This window comes from Crinia signifera, chromosome 3 (genome assembly GCF_055691185.1).
Source record: "Crinia signifera chromosome 3, ASM5569118v1, whole genome shotgun sequence".
Taxonomy (NCBI): domain Eukaryota; kingdom Metazoa; phylum Chordata; class Amphibia; order Anura; family Myobatrachidae; genus Crinia; species Crinia signifera.
This window is the reverse complement of record NC_139219.1, coordinates 185,693,661-185,720,736: the sequence shown is the minus strand read 5'-3', so window position 1 is coordinate 185,720,736 and position 27,076 is coordinate 185,693,661. Positions and strand designations below refer to the sequence as shown.

The 27,076-nt window shown below is 46.8% G+C and overlaps 1 protein-coding gene across 3 annotated transcripts in view; it reads right to left on the bottom strand.

The window, feature by feature from the left end:
- The window catches only part of NT5E (5'-nucleotidase ecto), a 100,694-nt gene that overhangs the window by 27,272 nt on the left and 46,346 nt on the right, over nucleotides 1-27,076 (bottom strand). For all 3 annotated transcript variants that reach the window (XM_083177071.1, XM_083177070.1, XM_083177069.1), the window contains exons 2-4: nucleotides 9,498-9,720; nucleotides 4,535-4,723; nucleotides 240-437 (exon numbers count right to left, since the gene is read on the bottom strand). In XM_083177071.1, the coding sequence (XP_083033197.1) occupies nucleotides 240-437; nucleotides 4,535-4,723; nucleotides 9,498-9,720 (610 nt within the window). The remainder of the gene's footprint in view (nucleotides 1-239; nucleotides 438-4,534; nucleotides 4,724-9,497; nucleotides 9,721-27,076) is intronic.

The following is a 27,076-nucleotide window of genomic DNA, read 5'->3' as shown; positions in this document are numbered from 1 at the left end:
CTGTAATTGACAATAATGCCTCCAATATATATTCACCAAATGAATGCATTATATATCATTCTAGTGTGTACCCAGCCTAAATCACCTCAGCAAAATTAAGGATCTGCTTAAAATAGGACCTGTTGGTGATTTGGGAATTTCATCTAGGTTAAGCGGTTTCTCAGATGCAGTCACGTAGAATACTTTATGGTTACATAAGTAATACTTTATTTCTGTTTTTACAAAGAACATGTACTGACCTTCTGGGATGCTGCTTTCCAGCAAAATTGGATTTCCAGAAGAATGTAAGACATTTCCTTCTGTATCAAAAGTAATATTTAAATAGCCAAGATATTTTCCAAAAGCATAAGCTTGAACAACTGGTACAGAGCGTCCATCGTCTGATTTTACAATATAAGGATATTCCCCAACTGGGACATCATTGGAAGGTGGTGTACCTGTAATAGAACACATGTAACAGTAAATTGTCCAATGATATTAAGTGAAAATAAGGTACTTGTGTACTATCACGGCGCCCATCGCATCGCAGACCATAAGGAATGCGATGGTATGCGATGGGCACACGATGGTATACAATTTAAAATTGTATACCATTGTATATGGCATACAAAGCGATGCGATGTTAAATTGTATAAGCACCCTAATGGGGGCTTACAATGTTAAATGCACCTCCACTATGAACGTGAACCCAAAGTGTGGCGAGCGCAGCACGCCTGCGTCCTCCGCCGTTTTCATACCCCCACTATCCACGTCGGAGTTGTTATTATATAGTGTGGCGAGCGCAGCGAGCCACCGAGCCCGAAGCGTGGCGAGAGCAGCGAGGGGCCGCGTATTACTCACAGGTATTACGTGTCCACTCGCCACGCTTCAGGCTTGGTGGCTCGCTGCGCTTGCCACACTGTATAAAATCAACTCCACGCTGACGTGGATAGTGGGGGTATGAAAAGGTCGGAGGACCCGTACCGCCGCCCCTCGCAGGCTCGCTGCGCTTCGGGTTCACGTTCATAGTGGGGGTGGCGTGGGGGTGCATTTAACATTGTAAGCCCCCATTAGGGTGTTTATATATTTTAACATCGTATAGGGGGCTTATACAATTTTAAATCGCATCGCAGTGCATCGGGTGTATGCCATGCGATTAAAAGTTGTGCGACCAAATATCGTGGGTGCCGTGCTAGTACACAAGTACCGAAAACAAATATTGTATTTGTCCAGCTTCCTGGGTAAAGCTGGGTACACACGTAAACAATGGTGCAATGAAAATATACGGTTTTGGGAACATTTCAGATATGGTATATCCGGATAAGGGACACCCAACCTTTTCTTACTTTATAAACCAGGCAGAATTGTATTTGGCTGGGAAGGTAGCTAATAGATTGACATGCATTTTACAAGCTGGGTTTTAGGATCTGGCTGGTTTATTATACCCCTTTTACACCAAAATCCCTGGTTGGACCCTGGTCTTTGAACACAGGAGTTTCCAGGGTTGGACCCAGCTTCATACCCAATTTACACAGCACTGTGACCCAGGTCTGCGCCGTTTACACTGAACCTGGGTCAGCACTGCTTTTCCCTATGGATGACATTAAAAATGTCCATTTAAGAACTGATAAACTGCCAGCCAACCTTCCCTCAATGATTTAAAATAAAAATTAAAAGACATGACTAGTTAGCTTTGAAGAATGTTGGTTTGTTTATTTTGTAAAATATTTTTCAAAAAGTTTTATTCAGTGCTCAAGCACACATAGCGGTATAAAAGTGCAGCATCTCCCATGTGCTCTCCCCAGCCGCTTCCCCTGTAGCAGCAGACCGAATCTCCCATGTGCTCCCCAGTCCCCCCCCCCCCCCCCAAAAAAAATAATAATAATATCATGATACTGCATCCAATTATGATTTCTGTGTGCACTGCCCGTATCCTTCCTGCCTGCTGTATTTTGCCACTGCAGCGCACTGTGGAAAGGCGTCCAGCACTACTGGTATGCTTTCAGCACTACCCGGATGTCCCAACCTGGGTTGGGACCATTTACACCGCCCATGACCCAGGTCCAACCAGTGTTCAACCCTGGTCAGGACCTGGGTAGGAGACCAGTGTTACTGGACCTGGGTTGGCCCCTTTTACACCAATGCTGACCTGGGTCCGACCTGGGTCCAACCTGGGTTATTTCTTCTCCACGTTATCCCCTTTCAAGGTTTAGTACATCTGACGCAATATGTTCCTAAGGAGATACGGTGAAACATTTTCTTTGTCACCAAATAAACCCAAATTGTTGTCTTGTGAGATAATAAAACAAATATCATGAACCCTGTAGAAAACCTAAAATTATTCAGGGTGACAGAGTGGGATGTAAGTCCCCAAAATGTTTTTTTTGTAATCACATTTTGCTGTTAGTATATCCTGCCCTAATATATAAGACACATAAAAGAATCTAAGTGTATTTTAAAATAATCCACTTTGGGCGGCATGCACCAACAGACTTTAGTGCCTCCCTGGGTACTTTGGGGTAGATGTATGAAGCAGTGATAAGGGAGAAGAAATGATATAGTGCCTGGTACTTTGTCACCGGGCAATCAGCTCCTAACTGTTACGTTACAGGCTGGTTTTAAAAAGGGACAGTTAGAAGCTGATTGGCTGTTGATAAAGTACCAGACATGATCACTTCTCCTCCCTTACCACTACTTCATACATCTACACCATAGTTCTTAAATTGCATATGCATTAACATATGCGACTAATAAAGCAAAGGAAAGCTCTTCCGATTAAAGCTGTCTTTTGCAAAGCGGCTCTGGAGCTGGACTACTAGGTCTGCGGCTCGGGAGTCCCTATGCACATGACATGTTCTTTCTGGAACCCCGCACCTTTTAAACTTCATGAAGTTCTTTGTCCCTGTCTGGGGTGTCGCTCTGTGCTATGGTGATTCTAGCACAGGTCTGGTCAGCATATCCGTGCTGAAATACAGACCACACTATGCTGGAAGAACCACAGCAAGGTTGACACCCCAGGCAGGGAAGAGGAACTGCACAAGTTTTGGAAGATGCAGGGTGCTAGACTGAACACTAGGTCTGACCATGACTCTTGAAAAAGTATAAAAATGCTACTGGGACCTCCACAGAGGGGGCACAGAGTACCACTTAGCCAGGGGCAGATCCAGGTAGGAGGCATAGTGCGATCACTAACCCCCCTGCAGGCAGATGAAACAGGAGACTGAAGCAGCTGCCTCCTTGAACCCACTGCAGCACAGCTCAGCACAGAGCAGTATGTGCAGGACCAAGGAGAGAGATTGTGGCTGGCTGACAAGTAAGGGGAGGGGTGTACAGACCCACATCCCATGCTGAGCCCATCCAACAAGCCCAGGCCCATGTAATTAGTACCTTTCCCCTGTCTGTGCCACTGGTTATCTAAATCTGCACTAGATGCTTTTGTGGATTTGGTTGGGATATGGGGTAGATTTACCAAAGTTTGTAGCTCATTTCTGTATTGCATTCTAGAAAATGATAGACGGACAAAGGGCGGGGTGCTCTAACATTTATCGCCCCCTCCACTGGGCTTCGCATTGTTAATGATAGCCTATGCTCTAACATATGCGATCATTAACACAAGGGACAGCTCTTGCGATGCGGCTCCGGACGGGAGTCCGTCTGCACATGCGCAGAGTGACGGGGACGGTGGGGGGCATGCTGGGAGGGAACCGTGACGGATCCCTCACACAGCACTGCGGTAAGAAGCCCATAGGCCTCTGCAGGGGATCGCCAGCTTTTGCTGGCAATTCCCTCCGCAGCGCTGCCACTGCAGAGGGGGGGTTAGAGAATACAGAAATGCAGTAAAAACCCAGATAACAGGGTTTTTACCGCATTTCTGGTTTAGAGCATCCCGCCCAAAATCTTATTACTTGCTATGGGCAAAGCACCCAATCTTTAGTAAATCTTCCCCATGGTGTCATGGCATGAGTTAGGATTCATGAGGGAAGATTTATGCTTCGGGAAGTGAACTGAGCTTTTGCAGGGTGTTATGCTCTCTTGTTTCTCTTTCTTAACATAAAACAAGTAAGTTATATACTGTAGGAATCCTCATCCATTAAGGTCTCTTAATAAACATTTGCTATGCATACCGGGGTTGATTCTGAGTTGCATGCACAGTGGCTATAGGAGTGGGCAGCTGTCAAAATCTGTGTACTCCTTAATGCTAGTAGATTCAATTATTTGTACAAGTGCAAGCAGCAACCCGTGCCTCCAACTGATTTTACCTGGTAGCCGCAACCACCATCGTTCGTATTTGCACATGCACCTGGCTGTGCTATCTGCAAGAGATACATCGGACCCAGGGTTCCCAGCTTCTGATTCACAGACATATTTTAAGGCGGTTCTATGTGATCATTTTGCCACCAGTCAGCCCCCGCCCCCAAGGCTCCCTATTCCAGATTACCTTAAATAGCAAACATTTTACATAGTTTGAATGGTGTTAACTCTACCAAATATTCATGACATTATAGTGCAGCAAGTGTAAGAAATAAGAAGCAGGTTGCTAGCTGACAGAACTGACCTGTGTAAAGGAATGTATTTGTATGTCCCCCCACCACTACATCCACTCCTCTCACTTTCTGCGCAATCAGTTTATCGGTTTCAAAGCCTGAGTGTCCCAGTGCAATCACTTTGTTTACACCAAGTGTTAGCACTTTTGAAACTTCATCTTGCAAAACAGAGATCTCGTCTTCAAATCTTAAATTTGGCCCTGGAAAAAAAAAAGTGATGAAATCAAGAAATTAAATAAATTCAACTAAAGCCAATAAATGTACAGTAGCTACAAATAAGTAATGACAATCAATGGAGGACTTGTTCTACCCTATTCAACCACCAATGACTGAAAACTAGTTTCAAATATGTGGAATAGTTTCTTATGAGCCTGTTCCCACCATAATTTATGAACTATCATGGAATGCCTGAAATAGTGGATCCAATCGCTGGTTGGCCCAAATAGTATAGTGTATGGGGGCCTTAGAGAAGCTGGCATGCACAGCCTCAGTTAGGCCCTTATTCTGGTCTGTGCGGCCGGAGCCGCATACGTTGCTCCGGCCGCACAAACCAATCCCCGCCTACAATACGGATCGCCACGGCCGTCCGTACGCGGACGGCTGGCGATCTGCATGAAAATGGTGGGGCGTACGCCTCCACCATGGTGGGAGCTGCCCCCTGCATTCGATGGTCGGCGACCATCGAAGGCAGGGCCGCACGCTCCAGCAGCTCCCGCAAGCTTAGACCACACGGACAATCGTCCGTGTGAAAGCTTGTATGGGGGCTGAGAGCTGACATCCGGCGATGTCAGCTTTCCGCCCCCATCACTGGCGTCATAGCCTCATTACCATGCATACGCCCCGCGTTTGCATGGGAACGCCCATGAAACGCTGGGCGTATTCATAGGTAAATGAGGCTATTAAGCCCCTCACGCCCCTATACGCCCCCTTTGCGGCGTAAAAAATTTTTGTGCGGCGATTTCCCCTGCACATGCGCAGAGTGACCTCTGCGCATGTGCAGAGCGAAAACATCGGCGGTACGGCCGCACGCGGGCCGTACCGCACAGATCTGAATAAGGGCGTGTACAGAACACACGGGAGATGTATGATGCAGAGACAATGGTGGGGAAGTGAGCCCGTGGCAACAGATAACCATTGAAGTAACATTTATCAACTGCATTCTTATAAAATTATAGGGCTGATTCTGGTTGACTAGGTAAATTGCAAGGATCGCAGCTTACCGAGTGCCAGAGAGCCTGCCCTGCCGCCGCATATGGTCCCCGACCATCTAATGATTTCTCCTGCCTTCGCAAATAAAAGTCAGTGGAGACTGACTTATTTGCAGCCTCCGGGAAGAAGACAGTGTCGGTGGTTGACTTCATGACATCAGCTGTCCGCCCTAGCACACTTCGTCCCACCCGCATTGATAAGGGAAAGCCCAGCATTTTTCAAAGTTGGTGTCGCCCATGGGAACACATGTGTTTCATGGGCGTTCCCATGGGTGACACCGACTCTGCCGCCGTCTCCCTGCAAACGGCTCGGTGACTATGCATGTCGCCGAAGCCATTCACACAGGGGACAGCGCTATTCCAACACACGCCCACCATCCAGATAGCACAAAATGCCAATCACGGAAGAGCAGATGACGCACTTCCGACCACTAGCGCAATAGAGCTTTATATGTCTAATAAACTATTGCAGAGTCATTTAAATCATATCTGAAAGCCAGATTTCTTTGTGTGATTGGCGCCAGCCTCCTCGCTATAATAGATTGCTTGTGAACTCTCTGCCCAATGAACTTCCGGATCATGTGACCACAATATAGTCACATGACCCACAAGTTTCAATGTTTTTACTGTGCTATCATATGTATATTACATATTAGGAATATATAAATGGGATTCCCTCCTATGTGACTTTATATTTAATTTATTTACTATTAAAGTTTATTTTTATGTTAATTAAAGATTTGATATCATATGAGGTCACTTCCTGCTTACCTGGAACCACCCAGCCAATTAAACAAGGTATAAAATCTGGTCCAGTGGGACCCAAAGACACACACTTCTCCTGAGGAAGGTGCCATCTGGACACCGAAATGCGTTGAGGCATCCTTTCACCATCTGTTCCGGACCAGCACTCCAAAAGACAGCACAGGACCCTGCCGTCTCCACCTTTGCAAGTGAAGTGCCATTCTCCCATTGTGGATCACTTAAAACGGACTGTACATTGGCCAGATCAGGGCAACCAACATCCCAAGCTGGGTAATATTCCGGAACTACAGTATTTCCATTTTTAAACCTAACTTCTAAAGATGGCCCAATTACACCAATAGAGATTGGAGATCCCAAAGGCCTCATTAGAGACCAGATCCATAGTGGAGTAATTCTCCTTCCCCACACAAACATGCAGGATTGATTTGTTGCAACATTGACCAGTTTTATCATCAATTTTAATATTCATGTATATTTTTATTTTATTTTTTAATATGTTTGACATTTGTGTATACATTAAATTGTTTAATTCATTTGGTTATTAGTGATTCTTTCAGTGAAGCCCAGCGCTGCTCAATCTTTTCCTTTTTTTTCCCATTTTTGAACACTAGATTCAAGTTGTAATTTCCACGCAAGTCCCCTTATTAATCACACAGGAGTGGCCTCTTACCTATTTTCAACAGTGAAATGTTAACATTACTTTGGGCAAGATCTTTGAGAGGGATGTAGACCGAGAATAGGAAGGGTCGAACTGGGAAATACTATGATATGAGGGAATATATGTTTGTTGGCATAGTTTTATGTATTTATCTTATTTCAAATATCAGCATTATTATATTGAGTGGGATATATATCAAACCTTATACAGGAGTGGAGTAGTTGCCATAGAAATCCACTGCTAGCTAGCATTCATCAGATATACTGTATAAATGCTAGGTATAATATAAGTTGATTTGTTGCTATAGACAACCGATATGCTCTTTAGAATAGGGTCGGGCAACATTCAGCCCACGGGCTGGAAGTGGCCCGTGAACCAATTCTGTCTGACCTGCTTCTCCACACCAGTGCACAATGACAAGCGGTCCGGCTGGCTGAGCTGATAGTCATTGCGCTACAGCATGCACCACCGCTGAGGATACGGAATTCGCATCAGGGGGGCGCCTGGCCGGGATTACCTGTGTGACGTTAGACTGATGACAGGAGAGAGTGTCTACATGCGTTCTGTCTTCCCCCCTCCCCCCGACATCCTCTCTCTCTAGCCCTTTCTCCCCTGACACCCGCTCTGACAGTCTCTCTCTCCCTGACTCCCTCTATCTTTAGCCCTGTCTCACCACAAGACCCCCCCCCCCCCGTCTCTCGCTGACACTCACTCACTCCTACTCGCCCCCTCCCTTTCTCTTGCTCTTCTCTCTCTCATTCTCTCTCTCCCAATTTGTCCATAAAACACTCACCCCCTTTCTTTCCCCCCATCACCCTTTGGGCCAGATGCACTAAGCTTAAAAATGGAGAGTGGTTAACAGCCAGCCAATCAGCTCCTACCTGCCATGTCACAGGCTGTGTTTTAAAAAAATATGTCAGGCAGCATCGGATTGGCTGGTTAGTTATCACTCTCCATCACGTTTGAAGCTTCGTGCATCTGGCCCTTTGATCACTTACTTTGATCACTTTTAAATGGTCACACCCCTACTTGAGTGGCAGCACCCCCTTTTCCGGAGTGCGGCCCTCGAATATTTACTGGAAGTATTAAGTGCCCCCCCAGCTGAAATAATTGCCCACCCCTGCTTTAGAAGGTTTGATACAGTATACCTTTCCCTTAATCACATAATCAGATTTTGCATATTCATATAAACAGAAACAAGGGGTTACATTTACTATAATGGGAGTTCTATTGAAGATGTGATTTTCCCTATAGCAACCAATTGGATTCTACTTCTTATTTATTTAGCACCATCTAGAAGACAATAGATACAATCTGATTGGTTGCTATGGGAAATATCCCATCTGCAATAGAATTCCCATCTTAGTAAATTTATCTCAAACCGTCTCCTGTAGAAGTTGATGCATTTACACCCCATTTCCTGCTAAACGCCATCAAGAAAAGAGCACACGTGAAAAGCTGTTCCATGAATTATTCTGTCAGACACATCTCACAACGCATGCAATACTGGCATATGTAACCGCTGTATCTTAACAGTGACTTCAGATAACACAGTATCAACAGCAATGTACAATTAGCTGAGCCTGAGGAGACAACTCAGCAAACATCCAATCAGCAGAGGCTAGCTACTGTAGTGCTAGGGTGTCTCTGCACCTGACCTCATACTCCTGCAACACATTATGGGGGAGATTCTCTAAGCTAAAAATGCGGTAAAAACCCCGTTATCGGGGTTTTTACCGCATTTTGGGATGCTGTGAGCATCCCCCGCCGGGTTAAAGCAAAAAAAAAGAAAAATCTGGCGATGCCCCATAGAAGCCAATGGGCTTCTACCGCATCCCACCGCCGCCCCGCATCGCCCCCTCACCTGTGTCCGGGCAGCACAGAGCTGTGTTGCCCGGACCTGTGACCTCCTCCCTGCACTGATCCTCTTCTGGGTGCAGGGAGGAGGGGAGCCCGGCGCAGCAGCAGCGCCGGGTGTGTGAGGGAAGGGGGAGCCGTCGGGACCTGCTGGGACCCGGCAACTCTCACCGCAAAGGACAGCTCTTAACGCAAGAGCTGTCTTTTGCTATAATTATCGCATATGTTAGAACATATGCGATAATTATAAATGCGAAGAGAGGCGAAGGGGGGCGGAGATTCTTAGAGAATCTCCCCCTAAATCAGTGACATGGAGTGTGGTCAATGGCTGGGGAAGCACACATCTGAGAACGGGGAGCCCGTCTTACCACTAATCCCCCCCACTCCTGTATTGCTAGATGTATATGACCACTTACTGGTCATATACATCTAGCAATACAGGAGTCCAAAAGTGTACAATAAATATTCAGCACAACGTTTTTTTACCTGAATCAGATAATACTGGTGTCTCTTTAGAGGTGTATCCAACTACCGCAATCTGTTCACCATTAACATTCAAGATTTTATACGGTTGAAAATAGCCAGAAATATTAGAGGCAATATGTTGATCTGGTTTAATGTTTGCACTTAGAATAGGAAATTTTACATTCATGAGGAATGGGCTTATAAGTCCAGAAACTCCATTGTCAAATTCATGATTTCCCAGTGCCTAAAATACATAAGATCATCATTAAAAGAGAGATTTGCTTATATTACAGAAAAAAAAACATACACAAGAAACCAAGACTTAATGGCCTAATACAGTCTTAAGGGGCCCATACAAATGAGATTCACAGTCTTGTCTTGCAGTATTGTCTGGGTTGGGTCATCTGCAAAATTCTCTGTTTGATGATACTGATCCAGAAAAGAATGTTAGGGATTGTCAACATGTAGGAATATGCCAATCCGCTAACAAATCGCTGATCATCGGAGTCCGCTGATTGGTAGAGCTGGGAATTGCTGCTGAGATGAATGGCCTGTATTAGATGCAAGCGCTCCTGAACCATGCACAAAAAAAGTTTATACTAGTCTATATACAAAGTTTACACAACTCGCGCAGTGTCTCCTGCCTCTTATGGGTTCTTTAGGCTGAATATTGGTCATTCATTTGGAATTATAACAGCCTACTAAAGTTGCAAGAAACATTTGGAAGTGTATATTGTACCTTGCAGTTCCATCAACATACTGAGCTTTCTCTTCATCTGAATGTCACATTACAGACTAGTAAATCCTCATAAGTGTAGATGCAAATGAAATGTGTTCTACTCTGCATTAGGAGAGGTGTGACTCATTTCCCCTGCCAACTATCTCCCCCCCCCCCAATTCCCGATTTTGCCACACAGAGGCACAATCTTATTTACATGACACCAAAAGTAGTGCCCCTGATTCATATTATAACACACACTAGTGCCCTACACAGTAGTGCCCCTTACTCATGTTACATCATTCAGTACTACCCTGTATTCAAGTTACAAAACTCAGTAGTGCCCCTTATTCATGTTATTCCACATAACTGTGGCCCTTATCCACAATTTCCACATAACTGTGGCCCTTATCCACAATTTCCAAAGTAGTGGAACGCTACTTATATACATAATGCCGCTTATTATATACATAATGGTACGCTTATTATATACATAATGCCGACAGCAGTGGTAAACCTTACACAAAATGTCCACAAAAGTAATGCCCCTTACACATAAATGCCCACAGCAGTGCTGCTTATACACAGAATGACCACAATAATGCGCCTTATACACAAAATATGCACAATAGTAGTGCCTCCTATATATAAAACCCCAGTAGTAGTGCCCATTATACGCCTAAAGCCCACAGTAGTCCCCTTTATAAATAGCTGACTCCAACAGCTCACTGCCCATGTCCCACCAGCAGCTCCATGCCTTAAATTATTGTATAGGACCATGGTGGAGGTGATACTACTTCCACCTACCATTACAGGTGATGGAACTCAGTTGCACTCAGTTACTCCCCACTTTAACCCCTGCTCTACATTGTCCATACTTGTATATACACTCTTCCAAAGTGTGCACAGCACCCCAGCAGTCCGCAGACCGCACCACCCCACCAGCAGTGCAGTCTGTATCAAATAGACTACAATGAACTACCTACATCTCAGAATGGCAGTAGCCACAGAACCCAATGCTGCTTCATGTTAATAAATTGGGGCAGCATCGCACCCCCATAGAAAGCTATTGAGGATGCGGGTGGCAGCGGGACCGAAAGGTTAGGTTTTCGAGGTTAGCCACAAATATTAAGTATCACCTGAATGTAAGACTGAGGGACTGCAGCAAGATCTCAGATATCTGCTGCAATCCCTCAGTCTTACATTCAGGTGATACTTAATATTTGTGGCTAACCTCGAAAATATTATGTGATAAATGGGCCCCGATGCCATTACAGAGAGCGTGAGGCCATGATTATGCACTTGCTGAGAATCCTACTTCCATTCTGACCATTCAACTACGCAGTGGGCAGAATGCTCAAGGATCTCTGCTCTCATATAAGTCTCTAGACATTCCAAGGGAGAAGTCAAGTATAACCACACTAATATAGATAAAAATTACATTTTGATTCTCAGCATTCAGAATATCGACATGCACATGAAGTGGAGAGCTATGACATAGGGCGGGATGTACTAAAGGGAAAATGCGGTAAAACGGGGGTTTTACCGCATTTTCCTATGTACCATTACCCGTCTGCCCCGTTTCCGCATGGCAGGGTATCGCCACCCTCAGTGTAGGTAACGAAATGCGTCAGGATACCTATCAATATCTTGGACTTAGAGCCATATTGCGGGACACTCCCTATACCACCAATTGCCTGGTACCAACCTCCTATTTATGAATTTATCTGATCTTGATACTGGAAGAAAGAACTCTCGGGGACACCACCACCATCTCAATATTGGGAAAATTCACCACCAGCCTATGGATACCTGTTGTTCCATCTACAGAGACAGCAATTCCTAAAACAAAGTGGCTACAATTATCCCAGCATGGTTTATGGACACCCATACTACTAACTTCCAACATTAAGGAGGACAGATCGATCCAGCTACTGGGCAAAAGGGAGAACACTATAAGTATATGGCTCAGTCCTATTTCTTTTATCATTATTACTTATTTCTGTGTTGTTTTAAATATATGTGATTAAGTGTATCATTTCACTTATTCAACTTTTTAGTGTCTTAATAAATGTACATGAATTGTGATACCCTATTGACCTTTTAGTTATTTTTATATTATAATTCATAATTTCAACCCACCTATAACCACCTCCAAGCGCTCCACAACCTTTCTTTTTATCCCGCCCATAGTGTGTAAGCTTATTTGAGCCCTAACTGTAATCGCAGCAGGCTAATGCTACCACGGACATTGTGAATATCAATGTTTTTTTCAATTTAAATTAAGCTATGACAGTCCATTCCAGTATGTTTGGGGCATTTGCTTGTTTTTTTTATCTTCGCTACATTAGCCCCTCCTTTACATGCACCTGTGGTGAACTAATAAATGGATTTGAGCAACTACCACTTCAATGTTCTGAGAGGCATGGATGGGACCAGTAGTTGGAGGTTATGCTGAATGTTATGGTGCATCACATCACATCACGTTGAAGTGCCTCCAGGTGAGTAGGCTAATTAAATATACAAAAATATATCACCCCAAGTCATATGCAATCATGTAGTGTAGTACCAACAGAGTGAAGGTGTCTTGGCATGGCTGGTGGCTTAGCATATGTTCACAAATATACTATTGTCTTTTATTGTAGTGCGCTGGAGAAACTGGTTTGTTTGTTTTTATATTGTTTAGATTAACTGCTTTCTTAACCACACATTCAGTATGATGGGTCAATTAATTGACTGAACACCACCTTTAGGCGGGAAGTACTAAAGAAAAAAAGGTACTCTTTACCTAGAAGGGCGCCCAACGCGGGCATCGCATGTACATCGCATGCCATTATAATAGCATGCGATGCGACCGATGCGATGCCCGCGATTTTACATAGAAACACATGTTAAAATGTAAATCGCGTCGGTCGCATCGCATGCGACCAAAAAAAAAATCGCATGCGATGCGACCGACGCGAATACCGCGATTTCCCATAGGGAACAATGTTAAATGGCCCACAGAGGCCAAATAGGCACCATGAAGTGTGAAATGGCCCCCAAAATTGTTAACGCCACCCCACGATCAACGTCAACCCGAAGCGTGGCGAGCGCAGCGAGCCCGCGAGGGGAGGCTGTACGCATCCTACGACCTTTTCATACCCCCACTATCCACGTCGGCGTGGAGTTGAGAATAGAAAGTGTGGCGAGCGCAGCAAGCCCCGCGAGGGGACGCGGATACCTTCACAGGTATCCGCGTCCCCTCGCGGGCTTCACAGGTGTCCGCGTCCGCTCGCCACACTTCGGGCTCGGTGGCTCGCTGCGCTCGCCACACTTTCTATTCTCAACTCCACGCCAACGTGGATAGTGGGGGTATGAAAAGGTCGTAGGACGCGTACCGCCGCGCTCGCCACGCTTCAGGTTGATCGTGGGGTGGCGTTAACAATTGGGGGGGGCCATTTCACACTTCAGGGTGCCTATTTGGCCTCTGTGGGCCATTTAACATTGTTCCCTATGGAAAATCGGGTCAATTGGGACATTTAACATTGTTCCCTATGGGAAATTGCAGTAATCGCATCGATTGCATCGCATGCGATTTTTTGGTCGCATGCGATGCGACCGACGCGATTTTTTACCTTGCGATGCCCAAGATCAAAATCGTGGGCGCCCTTCTAGGTAAAGAGTACCGAAAAAAACTATATATATATTTTTTTACCACATTAATAAATGTAGTAAAGCCCCTCCCAGCGGGCTGTTCTCCACAGCGCTTCTGTGTAAGGTATCCAACGCAGATCCCTCCCAGCATGCCTCACAGGCGCCAGCATCTTTATGCATGCACAGATGGACTCCCAGGTCATAGACCTGGAAGTCCAGGCAGCCACGGGGATCGCAAAGTGCAGCTCTGCCGATAACATACATCGACATGGACACAGTATACAGAGTTCCGCATCCCCTGTGTATGACTCGCTTGCTTGACACTCTACTATCCAAATGGATATAGAGTAACATTATAATAGAGTATGAAAAACCACCTTTTAGGGGGAAAAATTAGAAAAACTCATGTTGACCTTTTCCATGTGTAGACCAAAAGTGGTCGACCTACTAACTGTTGACCTTTTCATTGTAATGACCACATCCCGGGCTCATCAAAGATGTCCTTTAGTATAGGAACGGAGACAATGCAGCATAACAGCGGGTTACAGGACAACTGGGTTTTTCCAGCGAATTCATTTCTAAGTAATACAGATTGTTTAGGGGCCCTATACTGTGTTATCTGTCCACTTTAGAGCTTGTTTAATATCCTCTTTAAAAAAAAAAAATTATGAATATATTTTTTCTTCAACACAGTTTGTGGAAGAACAATCCCCTGCTTCGCTGGAATTCCTTGGTTATAATGCAGGTGGTAGAAACATCTGCTCAGCGTATTCAAACACTACCCTCTTGTCTCCAATATCCATCAGTCCTGAAGATTTCCCTTCACAGGAGAACCCATAAATGTTTTGTTTCTAGTGCGATGTTTGTCAGCTTTGACAGATGATTTTAAAATGGCAATGGGAATTAAAACTAAACAAATCTGGTTTAGCATTAATTCCTACTGTCCTTTTAAAACCTCGGTCAAAGCTGCCAATGATCGGTGGCTGTGATAAGCCATTGTTTAGTCATTTTACCCTTAAGGCTCATTCATGAAGACGCAGCACGGCGCAAATGTTGTTTTAAAAGTAACGGACCAATTTTGTAAAAATGCACCAGTTTTAAAATCGGCTTCATGTAGGAGTTTAGAGATGACAAATGTGATGTTTGCAGCTTAGGAAGGTGGCGGTGGGGGGCCGGGGGACTTTTCTCCTTGTTTGAATGATTTTTCAATGTGTTTAGGTGACAGGATGTACACTCCTAAGCATTTTGTATATTTGCTCATTTACAGCATTTTCTTTTGTAAGGGGCCGGTGATAGGGTGCTCCTGGCAGTGCCATAGCTAGATGTTTTGATATATTTGAAATAGCTATGGCACGCCACAAACAAAAAAAGCAGTGACTTGACTTTGTGGGCACAGAATGTTGGTGTTAAAAATAAATACTGTAATGCATTAGAGCCAAGGTTCTTGCTTTAACGGTCAAGGTAGAAAATGCTAATCCTATTATCACCCTAATAGCTGCCATCACTTACACTTGCAGGCTGCTGTTCTGTGACCAGCTGCCGTGCCAGGCACTGCAGCTCAGTGCAAGTACAGGAAGCCATCATGGCATGGGCGGCACATTTCAATAGGGTGTGCACTGCTGATGGGGCATGTGTAAACCTGATTACTGGGCTTGTCTAGCATGATTATACAATTAGTGTACACGTTACGCCAGGCAGAGCCCCCATCAAACACATAACACCAGAGAGAGTCCCGATTACACAGTTACGCCAGGCAGAGCCCCCATTATACCAGATAGAGAAGGAGATGGGGACAGAGTAGGGATGGCCATTGACAATCGATGATTAGAAATCATTGATGGTTTATGGCCGATGTCAAATAGTTTTGCCATCGATGTCAAGCTTAAACGAATAGTTTCATTTTTCCTTTTCCCCCAAGGTGCCGGGACACTGAGCATAGCTCCGCCCCGACACTCACAAAGCCCCATCCCCCATATTTTGTTTGGCCCACAGATCAATCAAGGGTTTTTTTGTTCAATCTGTGACAAGGTCTTTTATTTTTATTTCTACAATATCCTTTTTTTCTTTGCAAATATGGGCACCCACACTCCAGACAAGATGCAGTAAGCATCCCAGTGGTCAGGATTCTGACAGTCAGTATACCATTGGATAGAGGTAGATGCTCAAATAGTTCAGTAATAGCACTCAGGTGCATGCAAGGGAGGGGTTAATACTCATCAATCATCTCTCTCTTTATATATAGCTTCGGCTTCCTATCACTAATTATTAACACTATAGTATCTCACTGGCGTGCCGCACTGGACTTTCTAGCTTATGATAGTTTTTGGGGTGCCACACCCTGCACCTAGATATAGCGCTAGGGACCCCCAATATACAGAGAAGCCTTGACGCGGCTTGGGGGCATATCATACACCTGCGCAGGTATATGTAACCAATATCTCTGAATTCTATTATCATGTAGTGTTCAAGATTGGTTGCTAAAACTATTCAGTGAGCTGGGGGAAAAAATGTCTTGTTTACATAGTCAGTATACCATCACAGGAAATGCCACTGCCATCAGAAGACAAGCGCCGAGACTTCAACAGGTGGTATCCTGATCGGCAAGTATGCAAAAGGTCAGACAAGGGGAGGTTTAGGTTTTGGCACTTGTGGGGGAGTATGTAGGATTAACCTGCAGGGAGGGGAAGGTTATGGTTAGGCTGCGTTTAAGGGGGTTAGGGACAGACAGCGAGGCAGGAATGTTAAGATTAGCTGGCTGGGTGCAGGGGTTAGTGCTAGGCACTAGCAGGGAGGGTAAGGGCCAGGCTGCGGGGAGGGAGAGGGCAGGAGCAGGGTGTGTATACCAGATGCCAGTGTCGGTATATTGACCACTAGCATCCTGACCGCCAGTCATAAGTATGTATTGCCTCCGAACAGCTATCTCCTTTCCTTAAAACTTTCTCTCCTTTTGTAGATAATGAGGAGCAGGTTGCTGAATTGGCTCAGGCAAATAAGAATATTACAACAAATGTTGTGACCATGTCAGCGTCCGAGTGCCAGTAATTGTGGTAAGTCAGAAACAGCACGGGGCTTTGATTCATGGATGGCGGGAATGGGTGATGAATAGGGAGACCTGATTCATGTGTCAGTTCACTCCTGATGTCAGGGAACTCCTGTACTATTTCACATGAACCTTTAGAGCCAATCTAATGGGCTGACTAGCTAGCAAGAAAGTCAGTAATAACCATACAGGTTACATACAGAATAGCAATTCTGCAGAGGGTAGATAACAGCAGTTACTGAGACCTGGATAGACACCAAATATAGCTACCCTGCTCTAGGTGTCTAAGAGATATAAACGTGACCACAAAACTTATGTGAACTGATATAGCAGCTCACTAGCACAAATGCAACACAGATGGATTAAGCATTTAATTAAAGAGATGAATAATACCAAATGAGCAAACAGTAAATACTGCAGCAGATGTGAACAAAACACACCTTACATAGATGCCAATGCAACAATGCACATAAATGATATAATCGACTAATATAAACGGCTCATAAACTCTGAAAGAGTAAAAAAGGCAAAAGCAGCAGGCATTAGCTTTAGCAGGCAATCAATCGCAAGAAAAGAGCCCAAATTGCAGATGAATGACAGCTGGTCTGATGCGATGCATGGTCCTGTGCGGTCCCCAGCACCCAGTGGACAAACAAAAAAATATGACATTTTAAAAAGTGGTTTGCCAATGAAAGCTCTGTGTACAACCCTGGTTATGCCATCACATCTACAAAATAAAGCACATTGTTCACACACAAACATTTTTTAGCCTGTGTCAGTAAATGGCATTCAACCAATTATATGGCCTGATTCAGACCTGATCGCTGCTGTGCAAATTCGCACAGTGGACAATTATCGATAGACTGAACTTGCGGCCACAATGCGTGTGTGCAACGCCATCCGGTGATTAAATCCTGCTACTTTTTTTTTCTTTACTATCAGTTTGCAAGGCTGATTTCAACGCAGCCTCCGAGTAAGTCCCTGGCTACTACTAGAGCCTACGATCGGTGGCGACCAGTGGGGAAGCCAACCCATGGTGAGCTGATTACAAATAGTTTTGGCCATATTCTCACGGCTGCAAATAGATTTGCAGCCGTACACGTCTGTTCGCACAGCAAGCACATTCATTCATAAGGTGGGATTTAGCAGGGCGGCATTTACATGATCGCTGGTCACCGCAGATTAGCAGCAATATCAGGTCTGAATCAGGCCGACTGTCTGTCACATGTTAGTCACTTAGAATTCTCCATCAATAGGAAGAAAATCACAGAATTTACAGAAATGTAAAATCTCACTTCTACATTGCAGTCCATTATAGGAGATGCAACTGTCGGTCTTCCCAATAACTACATAAAGTTACTTGTTAGTACAGATGCTAGAGTAGGCTCTACTCATGTAACAAACACCACGGGTCTATGTACTGAGGTGGTCAATTTTGTAAGATCGAATGGGTACAAATGCATTCATTTGTTCCCAATAAATCTGTAATACAGCCAACAAATAAGAATGCCAGCGACTGACGACGATGTGGGGCAGCAGATGTTTGTGCATCCTACCCCTGGGTTTCAAAAATGACAGGAACTGACTGGTTGGTACCACGTTATCTCCGAGGCATGGCTGGAAAAGAAAGCAACATTTAATAAAAATGTCAAGAAAAAAAAAGAAAAAGAGTATTTAGTATAAAACCATTTTTTTGCATGTTTTACTGCTTATTATATTAATAGAGTAAACTTATTAAAACATACAAAAGTGCACTAAATGACAAATTAAATTGAAAATAAGATTTAAATTTTTATTTAAGACTGTACAATTTCTGTACAGCTACTATTTGTTCTATATGCAAAATAACAATTTCAAGAAACACAAGTGGTTTGTCATTATAATAATGGACCAGGTCAGCGGCGGGAAGTGGGATAGCGCTGGGTGAGCTGCTCTCACCCGGCCTGGCGGCGGGTCAGGTGGGACCCGGTAGGAGGGCAGTGGGCGGGAGAACGACGAACAGCTAAAGTGAGCTGCTGCTGCTCACTTGGCACCATCCTCCCTGCCTCAATCTGAAAAAAAACAGTATGTAGGCCCTTTTCACCACACAAACCAATATAACAGGTACTTTATCACTTGCTGAGCTACATCACAAGATTAATATTTAGTTTCCCTAGTTCCTGGATCACATTGATCAACAGACATTAAAATTTGCCACCAGACATTTAATTGTATTATTATTGCATGTAAACAGCATTTGCTTTAGTGCTCATATAATAAAAAAGTGTTATCATTTACAACCCACACCTGTTATACACATGGGGCCTGATTCAGACCTGATTACTGCTGAGTGAAGTAGCAGAGGCCAGCAATCAGGTAGATGCTGCCCTGCTATAGTGAAATCCCCCCTTGCGAAGTAATGTGCTTGATGTTTGAGAATGTCCAAAACCATTTGTTAGACCCTCCCCACTGATTTTTCCACTGGGCACCAGTCATCAAAAGGTAGGAGTAGCCAGAGACTTACTTGGCAGCTGCAATGAATACAGGCATATCCAGCCTGGAGCGGATGTCACACACCCTCCTCTTAAACACTTGAGCACAATGACATTATTCTAAGCACTCCTAGTATTCCTTCTGGCACGCCTGCGTGTTTCTTGGTACTCCCATTATACGGACGGTTACCACCCCAAGATGCTGGCTTCCTGTCAATCACCTTGCAAACGGCTAGCGAAGGTAAAAAGTACAGATGGAGCCGGCCTAGTCTTTGCAGCGTCTGGCAAAGTATCGCGAGCCCCCGCTAGAGGCCGGGTCTCGCAAGGGCCGCGCGTGCACAAGAAGTTTGCACGCCCCATGGCAACGTAGCTTGCCCCGGATTCCCGCCTCCTCCCCCGCCGCTGGTCCACCACGCCGCCCTGACATTCCCCCCCCCAAACCCTACCCGACTCCCTGAAACAGAGACGGGCAGGGAGCCGCTGCCCAGCCACCGTGAGAGGCACGCGCGTCCCAGTCCCTATCGCCGGCGCGTTCGCCAGAGGAGACGATCTGGCAGGTGCCGGCTCCATCTGTAGTAGGATTTCTTTGCTAGCAGGTGTCACACACATTCACTGTGGCCCATGCGCATGGGCAGTGTATCGATAATCAGCCGCTGTCAGCAATCAGGTCTGAATAGGGCCCACTGTACGCATTATATTCTTTGTCTGGGAGTTCAAGGGAAGCCCTTGAGGACATTGGGTGACACCCCAGAGAGTTGATGATTCATAAAAGGGTAATTACTTACTACCCTATAACTGACTTTAATGTGTATTCATTTAATCTTCATTGTATTTATCGATAAATATTTTTGAAATTGTAATAATTCATTGTTTATGGTAACTCCCTCACAGAGGGAAACATTGAAGGGGTTATAGGCTCTCACAGGGCAAGATGTTCTAACATCCGCCACCCCACATAATGGCGCCAAGCTACGTTGTCAGCATAGGGCAATGGCAGCCCTGCGTAGTCAGCGTAGTGTCCCCATCAGGTAGCGTAGTCACCGTACTGTTGCCGCAAGCTGCAGCTCTGTCCCCGGCATCCCTGGCAAGCCTAGTGAGCACCTCTCACACAGCGCTGGTAACCGCCAGATCCCCTGCGCTGGCGGAGAGGTGACCATGCGGGCGCCGGCAGAGAGGCGCTCCATTTGCCTGAGACGCATGAGCGTCTCATACGCAAGTGCATCTCAGTAATTCGTGCGGCAGGGTACGGCAACTCTGGACGGGGTTAGGGGTTTGGTAGCGTGTGTGTCTAGTGCACAAAGGGGGGGGGGTGCAAGTGCATCCCATGCACAATAAAGGATGCATTTGCCAGTGCTCCATGTTATATACTGGCAAATGCCTCCATTTGAAACCCCCACTATCTACATCAGCCCAAAGTGTGGCGAGCAGACACAGTACGCATTCTCCCTACTTGTTCATGCCCCCACTATCTACGTCGGCGTGGAGTTGATTTTATAAGGTGTGGCTTGTGCAGTGAGCCACCAAGCCTGAAGCATGGCGAGCGTAGCGAGCCCCGTGAGGGGACGCTGCAAATGAACCCGAAGCGCGGCGAGCCGGACAAGGGGACGCAAAATACACGTCAAGTAATCCACGTCACCTCGCGGGGCTCATTTTACGCTGCGCTCGCCACACTTAACATCAACTCCACGCCAACGTGGATAGGTCGGGAGAATGCGTACCGCGTGTGCTCGCCACGGTTTGCACTGACGTGGATAGTGGGGGTGTTTCAGGGACACATTCACACCTGTCATGTCAGGCAGGTTAAAATGGGCAATTGTTACCACACAATGTAACAAGCCCTGACTGACGCTAACTGCGTAACGCTGACTGACTACGCTAACTGCGTAAGTTCTGGTTAGGCGCTAACGTACACAGTCGCAGACACAAGCTGATTACGCTGGCTGCGGGAACACGGCGCTGATGCTGACAGGAACACTACGCTGACTACGTAAGTGGCGCAGTGAAACTACACAAGTACCAGACAAAATAAATTGTTTTCCCCATGTAATTGTATGAAATTTGCTCTTAACCTGGTTTCCGTATGCTAAAAGGAGTACTCTGAGTTAGACTACTTTATTTCTCTACCGTCCAATGGGATACTGGGTTCACTACTATGGGGATTGAGACCTCCGCAGGAGAGACAGGCACATAAAAGAACTTTCAGTGTGGGTGCACTGGCTCCTCCCCTCAATCTCCCTCCACTAGTCAGTTTTGAAAAATGTGCCTCAGGGAGAGGCAGTGCTTCTGGATGCTCCAGAGTTTTTCGACTTTTTTATTTTAGTTTATTATTTTGGGGCGCTGTGGTGACTACACAGCTGTCCTGCTTCGTGTGTGTCAGGGGAAGGGTCAGTCCCCGGCCTCTTCAGGTGCAGAGCTGACCCTGCTGCAGGACATTTCGGTCCTGTGTGGGGCTTGTCACCGCACAGCATTGCGCTGTGGCGAGCAAGCCCCCCAGCCGCCGCACACCCCTGACAGGTCAGAAGACTACAGTGGTGAGTACAGGCTGGGGGTCCCACAAGGGGACTCTGCAGCCGTTTGTTGTGCGGCATGATGACGGGCAGTAATGGCGGCTCTCAAGCAGGGACTGCGTGAACCCCACATCAAGTGACACTGGCACAGGGGTGCTGCCGCTGGACCACCAGGGACACTCCTTAGGTTGTTTCAACAAACCGCCATTATGTGCCAGTATAAAATAGATGAAGCGCCAGCTCCATGTACAAGGGGACGGGGCTTCGCTCAGAGCGGGACCAGGCTCTGCTGGGCGCGCGCTGTAACTTCCTGCTTCTTCACGCTGCAAGACTCCATTACAGAAGGGCTCCTCACTGGCGTGGTGGATCCGGGTCCTTGCAGCACGGCAGAGACAGCAAGTTAATTAGCGATTTAGCGCTGCAGCACTATCTGGCTTGTTTATAGACACTGTGCTGTTCAAATCACTGTGTATAGCGTTACCAGCTCACCCTGATCTGTGAGTTCAGGTTAAGGGTGCACTTGGTTCCCCAATTGCTCTGTTTATCCCCACTGATTAGTTACAGGCACACATACTACAGAGTCACATAGTCTGTTTAACCATACCAGTGGCGTGGTGTGTGCGCGTGAGTGGCTGTGTGGGGGTGAGTTGTATTGCTGTGTCTCATCATGGTAAAAAAGTTTACTTGCATGGTGTGTAGCACAAGTTTGTACCCAAGTCACAGTCCCAAGTTACTTGTGAGGCTTGTATGTCACCACAGCCCAGTGGTGCTGACACCCAGATCAGTGGGGTGCCCCCACAGCTTGCGGGGACATCTCAGGCGGACGAGCAGGAGCCTGCTTGGGCCTCAAACATAAAGACATTGTTGGATTCTGTAGCTTCACAGCTTTCCACTAACACTCAGCAAACGCAGAGGGTTCAGAGGGAATTGTCCATGTTATCTGCCAGAGTTGATATTCTTCATACCCTTAACATTCCTCCTCCTCCCGCACAGCCCCAGAAGAGGCCGGCTGCTGTAATGGCCCCTGACTCAGATGATGACGATGAGGACATATTGGAGGAAGGAGAGGAGCAGGTTCAGCAGGAACCAGTCCCTGAGTTAGCAGTACATGGTCCTGAACCACTAATCAGGGCCATTAGGAACGTTTTAGATCTCCCGGTGGAGGCATCCACAGAAGGGGAACCTTTCTTCATGACTCAGAGGAAAAAGCCAGTGTACTTCCCTGAGCAGGCAGAATTAGAAACAGTTTTCAGGGCAGCATGGCAGAACCCTGATAAAAGGTTCACTCTGTCCAAGAGGTTTACAAATGCTTATCCTTTTGAACCTTTGGGCAGGAAAAAGTGGGAGGAGCCACCGGTAGTGGACTCATCCGTCTCCCGCCTTTCAAAGAAGGTGTTGCTGCCAGTCCCGGGTGTATCCACCCTTAAGGACGGGGCGGACAGAAGGCTTGAAGCTACCCTCAAGTCTATGTACACGGCTAGTGGGGCCTCTCAACGCCCTGTTCTAGCCAGCTGTTGGATGGCTAAGGCCATTCATACCTGGTCAACCCAGATTCAGGAGGGGTTGTTAGATGACATGACTGTGGCCCAGATTGGCGACAGTCTGCGTCACATTCAGGACACCGCAAGGATCCTGTGTGAGGCGCAAAAGGAATTGGGCGCAATAAACGCGCGCAATTCGGCCATGGCGGTGTCAGCCAGACGGGCCTTGTGGCTACGTCAGTGGACTGCGGATGTGGACTCTAAAAAGAGCGTGGAGGGTATTCCCTTTACAGGCGAATGGCTCTTTGAAAGTGAACTAGACGGCTGGATTTCCAAGGCCACGGCAGGAAAATCCACCTTCCTTCCATCAGCACCCACAGTAACAAAGCGCACCTTCACAGGTAATTCCCAGCAGTCCTTTCGTGGGAACAGGTTTCGCCCCAAGGCGAACAGAGGCACGAGAGGAAAGTTTAGGAAACCAAACACCTCAGGTACACAAGAACGTACCAATGCCACGGCTACCTCTAAACCTGCAGCATGACAGGGTTCTCCCGCCACGAGAATCTCTCGAGGTGGGAGCGAGATTGTTGCACTTCAGCCATGTGTGGGACGCCTCCGGCCTGGATTCCTGGGCCAGGAGTCTTATTTCTCTAGGCTACAGGCTGGAATTCGACAAACCCCCTCCCAAAAGATATTTCAAGTCGGCCCTTCCAGCATCCCAGGAGGATCAGGTTCTCCTTCAGGGGGCCATTCACAGGCTCCTTCAGACACAGGTAATTGTGCCAGTTCCAAGCACGGAGCAGGGCCAGGGATATTATTCCAACCTATTCCTGGTACCGAAGCCAGACGGCTCAGCAAGGCCCATCCTGAACCTAAAGTCGCTGAACCCCTTCCTGCGGGTGTTCAAGTTCAGGATGGAGTCCTTGCGGTTGGTCATTGCCAGTCTAGAAAGTGGGGAGTTCTTGGCCTCAATAGACGTAAAGGACGCCTATTTACACATCCCAATTTAGCCCCCGCACCAAATCTACCTCAGATTTGCCTTAGGAAACGACCATTACCAATTCCGGGCCTTACCCTTCGGGCTGTCAACAGCCCCGCGGGTTTTCACAAAGGTAATGGCGGAAATGATGTCACTCCTCAGGCTTCAAAGGGTAAATGTCACACCCTACTTGGACGATCTGCTAATAAAGGCAGGGTTGGCAGAAGCCTTGAGAAGTGCTCTCAATCTGACCATGCAGATTCTAAGAGACCACGAATGGATTCTGAAAATGTCCAAATCATCGCTGGTTCCGTCCCAAAGGATGTTATTCCTGGGCATGATCCTGGACACGTCGGAACAAAGAGTTTTCCTGCCGATGGAAAAGGTCAGTGCGATACAACAGCTTGTGAGAGAGGTCCTACTGACTCCTTTGGTACAGATCCATCTTTGCCTCAGACTCCTAGGCAAGATGGTGGCTTCATTCGAAGCAATACAATTTGGCGTTTCCATTCCAGAGTCCTGCAGCTGCATATTCTGACAAAATGGTCCGGCTCCCCCCTGCACATGCGCAGAAGGATTGGCCTTGCAACAAGAACCAGGACCTCGCTACAGTGGTGGCTAGATTCATCCAATCTGTTGGCAGGCCGACGGTTCCAGATCCAAGACTGGATTCTGGTAACCACAGACGCCAGCCTGAGGGGCTGGGGGGCTGTGACACAGGGAGTCCACCTCCAAGGTCGGTGGTCCCCACTGGAGTCAGGCCTACATATCAACAACCTGGAGTTGAGGGCGGTCTACTATGCCCTGTTACAGGCAGCTCCATTGTTACAGGGCAAGGCGGTCCAGGTCCAGTCGGACAATGCCACCACTGTGGCTTACATAAATCGACAGGGTGGTACGAAAAGCATGCCTTGCATGAGGGAAGCGACAAAGATACTCTCTTGGGCAGAACAGAATGTCCAGGCCCTGTCAGCAATCTTCATCCCGAGAGTCGACAACTGGGAGGCGGACTTCCTGAGTCGTCACGACCTTCACCCGGGAGAGTGGGGTCTTCACCCTCAAGTGTTCAACACCATAGTGGATCTGTGGGGTCTCCCTCAGATCGACCTAATGGCTTCACGATTGAACCACAAGGTAGAGAGGTATTGTGCACTGACCAGAGACCCAGGGGCGATAGCAGTGGACGCTCTCACGTGGACCTGGGATTTCCAATTAGTGTACCTGTTCCCACCGCTCCCATTGTTGGCACGGGTGCTAAAGCGTCTTCGGCATCAGGAGACGGAAGCCATACTGGTGGCACCAGATTGGCCAAGAAGGTCCTGGTACGGGGACATTCAGGCCATGCTAGTGGAAGACCCATGGCGTCTGCCCCTAAGAAAAGACCTGCTCCTCCAGGGCCCGTGCTTCTTTCAGGACTTACAGCGGCTACGTTTAACGGCCTGGAGGTTGAGCGGCAGATCTTAGTCCACAAGGGTCTACATCCCTCTGTCGTCACTACCATGATAAGGGCCAGGAAGCAGGTGACGGCTTCTCATTATCATGTTATATGGCGTAGATATATTGCCTGGTGCGAAAGAAATGCCTTACCTCCGGCTATTTTTCGACTAAACAGCCTGCTGCGGTTCCTTCAGGCTGGGTTGGAGAAGGGACTCCAATTGGTATCCTTAAAGGTCCAGATCTCTGCGTTGTCGGTGTTTTTCCAAAAAAAGATTGCGGCCTTGCCAGAAGTACAAACCTTCCTACAAGGGGTCCTGAGGATTCAGCCCTCCTTTGTGCCACCCACTGCACCGTGTGATTTGGAGGTGGTTCTTACTTTTCTACGATCTGCTCGGTTTGTTCCACTAGAGGGGTCTGAGTTGCGACACCTCACTTGGAAGACGGTTGTACTGCTGGCCCTGGCTTCGGCCAGGAGGGTGTCCGAGCTTGGGGCCTTGTCATGTAGTAGTCCTTACCTAGTGTTCCACGACGATAGGGCTGAGCTCAGGACTAGACCACATTTTCTTCCAAAGGTGGTGTCAGGGTTCCACCTAAACCAACCTATTGTGGTTCCTTCAAGCGCGGCACATCCGGATATACCTGATTCCTTGGATGTGGTCCTCACCCTAAAAGGGTATGTCAAGCGCACAGCTAGGATCCGAAAGACGGACAGCCTCTTTGTGCTTTATGATGCGCAGAAGAAGGGGTCACCTGCTTCAACGCGGACCATAGCCAGATGGATACGGTGTACTATCCAACAGGCCTATGCAACAGCTGGTTTATCCCTTCCTTTTTCAGTAAAGGCTCATTCAACCAGATCTGTAGGTACTTCTTGGGCGGCTGCTCGAGGGGTGTCGGCCATGCAACTTTGTAGGGCCGCTACTTGGTCAGGTCAACACACTTTTGTAAAGTTTTACAAATTTGACACCCTGGCCAGGGAGGATTCCCAGTTTGGGAATGCGGTTCTACAGCAGACTCCGCACGTTCCCACCCGTTCTGGTAGCTTTGGGACCTCCCCATAGTAGTGAACCCAGTATCCCATTGGACGGTAGAGAAAATAGGATTTTGGGTACCTACCGGTAAATCCTTTTCTCGTAGTCCATATGGGATACCGGGAGCCCGCCTCAGTGCGGCTATTCTGCTGTAAGGATTCTACTTCTTATTACGTTAAGGCTTGTTGCCTTGTTGTCTATAGGACGGTTATCTATATGTCTATATATATACACAGATATACTTTTTCTAGTAAAGGTGTCCTCTGCAGATGTTAGGATTCACCTTATATATGTTTTGTT